Source organism: Montipora capricornis, chromosome 13 (genome assembly GCF_036669925.1).
Source record: "Montipora capricornis isolate CH-2021 chromosome 13, ASM3666992v2, whole genome shotgun sequence".
Lineage (NCBI taxonomy): Eukaryota > Metazoa > Cnidaria > Anthozoa > Scleractinia > Acroporidae > Montipora > Montipora capricornis.
The window spans coordinates 9,938,070-9,945,569 of NC_090895.1; the positions used below are offsets into that span (position 1 = coordinate 9,938,070).

The following is a 7,500-nucleotide window of genomic DNA, read 5'->3' on the forward strand; positions in this document are numbered from 1 at the left end:
GTCAATGGGTTAATCACTCACTGAAAAACTGAAATACTGTGTCACCATTAATTAATAAATCCCTTTGACTCCCAAACCGGCCTGAACCGGCCAGACTTTACTCTGTCTAATGCCAGACAATTTTACTCGTCAATGGGAAACTCCCGCAAGTCAATGGGTTAAAACCTGCGTAAAGTTTCTTTTCTGTGATATTGCATACTATACAATCATGATTTTTGTTTGCAGATTACATAAAGCGGTTTAGATATTGTCATTATTTGGGAAAATATTTCTGCAGCAGTTGTCACAATAATGCTTTGGAGATAATTCCAGCAAATGTGATCCGGAAATGGGACTTTACAAAGTATCCTTTCCACACAAAGACGTGCTGGACTCACTGTCAATCCACAAAACTGTGATAGTGAAATCCGGTGTATGTGTATGGTTAGTATGCATTCACAAAGCAAGCATGTGCTGATTGCTTCGATTTCTCGAGCCCTCAAAGGAAGGCGGAAATTGACATCATAAGCATCAAAATCTTTAAGAGTGCTTGAGCCGTTGTGCGGAGGGCGGCCCTAATGCGTCGTGTTATTATGAAGCTCTTTAATTTAGATGATCAGCGGTCGTATTTCCAGCTAACAAAAAAATTCATAAAGTTTACTTTCAAAAGGATGCGTTTGGGAAACTAACTTATTTCCAGGGGATTAGTTTTGGTCACCAACATGGCCATGTGACGTCATTTGGATGTAGTTAAAGTGTGTCTTGGTTGCCCCAATACTTGGCGGGTGTATTTCGGGCGCTCTTATGTATTGTCTATACTGGAAACAAGGCATCTTGTCAAACGTACCTTTGCAATGAATGATTTGCGAGTAATCTGAGACCTACGTTGTGCGCAAAGGGTTCTGGGATCGCCAGGGTGCAAACATTGCTATTCTCTACAAAGAAATCCACGCCAAAATGTTGTCTTCGTCAAAAGCCGACGTGATATTGGACAAAATATAACGTATTTTCGCCGTGTGTTTGTGACACACGGAGGTGAGTAATGTTTGTGCGAGAAGATTGTAAGTTTTTGTGTTATTACTGCGATAAAATTTATTAATTAACAGTCTTTCCTGCTTGGATAAGATTGAGATGTATCAAGTAATGCAGAGTCTCGAAATAGTACAAACGTAGCTATAAGTTTGAGGAGATTGACTTAGGAAGGCATTACGTGTGCTGAATCCGTGCGCAGAGTTACAAATAGAATCCTGTCCAGTCCCCAGTCATTCAAACGATGGATAGCGCTATCCATCGAACAAATCACTATCCAGTGGATAAGTCATAGTGAAAACAATTGCGCTATCCAATGGATATTGATTTGTCCGGTGGATAACGTTATCCACCTTTTTGAACAACTGGGGCCAGCGCTATAAATCGTGATAAGTTCAAGGTTACAAGGAGTACTAAGGTCTGCTCTACTAGTGCATAACTATAATAATACATCACGCAATTGGACTTTCACATCCCCTCTTTGACACCATAGAAGACGGAAAATCAGTGTCCATGATGGTCATTTTCTTTGTTGAAAATGCGCAGATAGGTCTCTTGAGCAGCGTTTCACAACTTTAGTTGTCCACACTTTATTTCACACGTTACTCCACTGAACTCAACGGGAGAGAAAAGTAGTGGCTTTAAAACCTGCGCATAATGTTCACTTCGGATTTCCCCCGTGTTTGCTGTCACTGGTTTCATCCCTCTACAGTGCAATAGCTCGGTAAACAGTTTCCATTCCCTGCACAACAATTTGTCTCCTTTTGTGGGGGTAAAATTACATTAGCACTGTTACTGTTCTAACGCGTTATAACTAAAAGGGAAGCAATCTCGACACAGGTAGTTGCAAGTGAACAGACTTTATTGAATCGATCCCCTCAAATTTATAACGAAGTGTGTACTACTTGATAGGTAGATGTTCACAATCAATCTTTACGCAAGAAATAATGTCAATCGATTGATTTCATCGTAGTAATCACACGAAAACTCCCAATTTTCACGCAGAAACATCACTCACCTCCTTGTCTCACAAAATCACGGCCAAAATGTGTAATTCTTTGACCAACATCACTGCTTTTGACGAAGACACAGCTTTCTGTGGTACATTTCTGTCTGGAGACTTGCAATGTTTGCCCTCTGGCGATTCCAGAATACTTTGCGCATAACTTACATTTAGGTCGCCGATTACTGACCAATCATTCATAAGTTTGTTTTTCACCTCCTGTAAACCTCCCTATAGCTCATCAGCTTATCAGAAAAGGTAGGAGAAAGCACCTTCAATAATAGGCTTTTGTCACAGATTCATCTGAAAAAACTAGTTCTGTGCATTAGTAAAGCCATTTCTTTCTTTTTGTCTAGTGCCTCCCCCCCTCCCCCCACCCCCCGCCGGTAGGTGGTAACCAGTTTCCTGATACTAATCAAGGGGCAGTTGGACTGGACACCACTGAAACACACCCATTTGGACGCCGAAGCAAATTAAATTTAAACCCAGTGCAATTGTATCCCAATTTAGGTCGGCAACCCTGAACCTGCACGCTGCCTCCTTTGTCCAAAGTAATTTCATCGCGTTTTTTAATCACTTGCAACGGAAATGCACCCGACCTCCTTTGCTTACCGGATGATGTATTCTTAACCTCCTACAAGATATGAAGTATCAAACTTTGCAAGAGATTTACTTCAAAAAATACACTTCGATCCTTTGTTTGATATGAAAGATCTTAATCCCTCTTTATATAAACGATCTCGAGTATTGGAAGGATTGAAGGTAGGGTCTGTATTTATTTAACCTGTGTAGCATTTATGTTTTTTTTCCTTTTCTTTACATACACGTTATTGAATGGTTTAACAAATAATATGCGTGGATATTTTGCGAGCTGCATATTTGTTCCGTCCTAAACCGGTCAAACCAAGACACTACAGAGTATTGCTATCAGTAACAGGGTGTTGCTCTAAATTTCGCGTCGTTCATTTTCACGAAAACTTTCTTCCGTTGGTCTTGAATATCACGATCTTTTAAAAATCGCGAAAATTAATACGAATAAGGTAATCGTTTTTGTTGCTTTTTGACAGGATATACGCCAACAGCTCCATTTCTTTAAAAGGTTCATGCAGACTTGTAGAAAAGCGACTGCGTAAGTTGTTTTCTGTTTCTCTACAATGAAAACGTTTGTAATGTAACCTTGTTACAAAGCAGACGTTCACGAAGTTCATGATCTGTTTGGACTTGCAGGCTAGCTGAAGCATTCACTAAATTACCAGATCACATCTGTGGAGAACCGTCTCTCTATTCTATGCACGATCTCTTACAGGTGATTGCACTTAGTAGCTTCTGTTATTTGTGAATTGACTGCGGAGTCTATTGACCCTTTCAGTCTGGAGAGTGACACTAATAGGCCATTTCCGAGTTCATGTCTGCCTTCTCTTCAAAGTGAGTCTAAGTGCAAAGTTTTTGTGATGGTAATTAATTCTTCTTGAATGAAAACTAATTTTCATGAGAAACACTTTGCACCTAGACTCGCTTTGAAGAGGAGGCAGACATGAACTCGGAACGGGCCTATTAACCTGTGGCATAAAATTGCTTTAAATTGTCAGTATAGTATCTGTATGCAGTATTGCAAGACATTTTTCGAAGAAAATCAAACCTACATGTAACATTTTAATTGTTAAATGAAAAGAAATTTGTGTCATATATACAGCCGTCAACGTTAATAAAATATTTTTCATGGCTTGAGGACCAGTTGAATAAAATTTGTTTTTTTTATAAATTGTAAGAACTTAATCTAATCGCAATGCGCTTTTGATTATTCTCATAAGTAATTAACAATTAACAATGCCTACGACATGATTTGCGATTGTCGCAGCGTTTTAAAACATGTTTTAAAATGCTAGGACATTTTTTCTGACGTACACAACAATCGTAAATCATGTAGTAATAAGAATAATAATAATATTATTATTATTATTATTATTATTATTTTTATTATTATTATTATTATTATTATTATTATTATTATTATTATTATCCGTGATATATATAGAGGGTATTACACGGTGGCGAGAAGATATGAATTTTATGTTCGAGTGGCAAGAACAATATCTCACGAGTGAGCGAAGCGAACGAGTGAGATATTGTTTTTGCCACGAGAACATAAAATTTATATCTTCGAGCCAACGTGTAATGTTCTTTTTATTATATGGAAACTAAATATTGACAAATTCCGATTTTATTGTGTTTCAAAGTAGTCAAGTTTTACAAATACGGCTGGGCTTTATAAAAAAGGGGGGAATCGTTTTATAAATTGTAAGAACTTAATCTAATCGCAATGCGCTTTTGATTATTCTCATAAGTAATTAACAATAGTAATAAGAATAATAATAATAATATTATTATTATTATTATTATTATTATTATTATTATTATTATTATTATTATTATTATCCGTGATATATATAGAGGGTATTACACGGTGGCGAGAAGATATGAATTTTATGTTCGAGTGGCAAGAACAATATCTCACGAGTGAGCGAAGCGAACGAGTGAGATATTGTTTTTGCCACTCGAACATAAAATTTATATCTTCGAGCCAACGTGTAATGTTCTTTTTATTATATGGAAACTAAATATTGACAAATTCCGATTTTATTGTGTTTCAAAGTAGTCAAGTTTTACAAATACGGCTGGGCTTTATAAAAAAGGGGGGAATCGTGACGTCATTGAACGATACGACACTCACAAAGGTGACGTACGGTACGGAAAATACGCCACTCGGGTCCCGGATGTAGTGGCGTATGGAATCTACGAGTGGTTTAGTTCCCAGTAAAACACTCTCCTCCATATAATAAATGTGTCTATCCGCAGGGACGTGATGGAGACCTTCTGTTGTTTTTGCGGGGATTGGCGATCGAATCATTGAACCACATCAACCAATGTCAGGTATGTCCTTATTCTTAGTGAAATTACGACACGAACGTATTACAAAATGTCTGGCTTCTCTTTGCGAAGGTTGTCCAGTACAGCTCCATGATGAGATTCACGTTACTTGGTATATGCGTCACAAAGTGGCATTAACTATGACCTCATTGAACCACAGAGCAATACATAAAGTTCGACATCTAACTCCCACAGAGCAATACATAAAAGTTCTTAAGCTTAAGGCGAGGCCTTGTGACTCATTGAAGTTTATGCAAAATATCATACAAATCTCATTGTGCAGCTGTTTTGGAAATATCACATGTACTTGCTCTTGCAGGAGTAAGGATTGCACAGTTGGTTAGTACGCGGCCTTCTGTGCGAGAGGTCCTGAGTTCGATCCCTAGTTGCCTCACATCCTTGCTTCGACTTCTTTCCATTCTGTGTAGCTTCAGGTAGCTATAAATACCCTTAAAACGGAGCACTGATGGATAGAGGGGAGTAAAATGAGCGCACCCTCGGCTTCCTGAGAGAATACCCATTGAAGGGTAAAGGAACTTCTGACGCTTAATTAGGAGTGCCGGTTGATAATACGTTTTTATTTTAACGGTCAAACGTCCGGACAAGCAATATGATGTTACCGATGGCCTACACAAAGGCTGACATTCAGTCATCGATGTAGATGAATTTTGTTGATCTTGTCTCATCAACACCGTTTTCTCCGAAATTGGGTTAACAAACCCAAAGGAGCTTGGAGGGCAAACATCATTGTTGTTTGTTTTTCTTTACTTGTGTCGTCTCTGAATTGCACTTTGCAATCTTTTTGCAGCTTTGCCTAGCCAAAGGGTTTATTTGCGAATATTGCAAGAATGGGGATGATGTCATTTTTCCATTTCAACTTAACAGAGTTACTCAATGTTCAGGTTTGTAAATAAATTCAGAGAATGAGTGAAGCAGATGCTGCAGCGTCAATTTTCCCCCATTTGCCGTCATTTTCAATGTTCCCATGCTCCAGTGGAGCCCTGTGAAAAAGTCATGTTTTTTTTCTGCTGCAGATTTCCTTGTTTTTCCCCTTTTCTTCTATTCTGTGACTATTTCTACAAATTTATTTTCAGCTTGCCGTGCTTCTTTTCATAAAGACTGTTACGTGGCGGGAAAATGTCCAAAGTGCGAGAGATTGCGCGTCAGGTAATTTACACTGTACATAGATTTCGACAATCTTATTTTCAAGTCTGTATACCATATAAAACATTCGTGGTTTTCTCGATCCAAAAAAAATTTCCTGCAAGGAAAGGAAACCCTTTTAATCTATTTATTTATTTATCTATTTATTTATTGCACTGTAGAACACAAAAATCGTTACTTAACAATCACAAATTAAATTAAGGCCATTTACGTAAAACGTGTCAAAGTAAGGGCCGATTTACACGGTACGATTTTTGTCGCATGCGAGAGGCTACGACAGGCCTACGACATGATTTGCGATTGTCGCAGCGTTTTAAAACATGTTTTAAAATGCTAGGACATTTTTTCTGACGTACACAACAATCGTAAATCATGTCGTGGGCCTGTCGTAAGCCGTTGTCGCATGCGACAAAAATCGTACCGTGTAAATCGGCCCTTAGAAAACTTCCAAATTTTCAGTTCTATTTGTCGGCGCCAATCCACTTAGTTTTTGTGTCATATGGTAGCCTCACTTACACCGGTGGAGACGAGTGCACCATAAAAAGCGGTATGAATCTTCTCCAAGAGGTCCAAATTACATGGAAATGAGCACTTTCTAGCTAGCAGTTTTGCGCTTTTTGTGTGTTAAGCGTTCAAAAGGGAGAAGTTCTCAAATCTGCCTTTGTCTGAGCAAAGAAGAAAAAAAAACAACCTACGAGGCACAAGAATATGACACAAGGAAATGACAAGAAAAAGACAAGGTAAATGGATTGAAAATGAAGTACCCCTTTTGAAAATATAGTACCCTCGTATAATTTCACCATTACGTAATGACGAGTAAAGCTACTTCTATTACTAAGCGGCGAATCAAAGCAAATGTGGCAGAGAACAGCAATGAACCAACATCGTCCAGTAAGTCATGTGACCAGTGTTAATTCAAGTACACTTGGATTTTATAGTTTCTTTAGTTTTTGCCAGACTCAACACAGATGAATTTTTTTTTCTTTGCTATGGGGACTTCCAAGTCTGAATTTGCGTTATCCATATTAAACAATAGGGGAGTAAAAATAGCGTTTAGGAATGGAGAATTCGATGAAAAGTTTGCTGTTAGGACTAATGATGAAAATTTAGAGGGAAAATATGAAATCAGTCTGATGGGAGTACCTAACTCTCAATTTCCCAGATATGTCCAGAAATGCGGGTAATTAGCTACACGACGATTTCAATAAGCGTCACGAAGTGTGCCCTTGCTCTTCAAGCCAACTTCAACATTACTCGAGTCTGGGATACAGAAAATAAACCCCAAAACTCCAGTCCTCAAGTGACGATAAACAGTTGCATTTGCCCTTACGAAACAATAACATCTCACCTTACACTTACCTTATAGTTTAAATTGGGTAGCAAATGCTTACACTCAA

The 7,500-nt window shown here is 38.3% G+C and overlaps 1 protein-coding gene across 1 annotated transcript in view; it reads left to right on the top strand.

The window, feature by feature from the left end:
- LOC138028355 (run domain Beclin-1-interacting and cysteine-rich domain-containing protein-like) overlaps positions 1–7,500 on the top strand; it is a 30,437-nt gene that overhangs the window by 20,202 nt on the left and 2,735 nt on the right. The window contains exons 11-17 of the mRNA XM_068875856.1: positions 226–343; positions 2,653–2,773; positions 3,079–3,140; positions 3,239–3,317; positions 4,868–4,942; positions 5,748–5,841; positions 6,034–6,106. Of these exons, the coding sequence (XP_068731957.1) occupies positions 226–343; positions 2,653–2,773; positions 3,079–3,140; positions 3,239–3,317; positions 4,868–4,942; positions 5,748–5,841; positions 6,034–6,106 (622 nt within the window). The remainder of the gene's footprint in view (positions 1–225; positions 344–2,652; positions 2,774–3,078; positions 3,141–3,238; positions 3,318–4,867; positions 4,943–5,747; positions 5,842–6,033; positions 6,107–7,500) is intronic.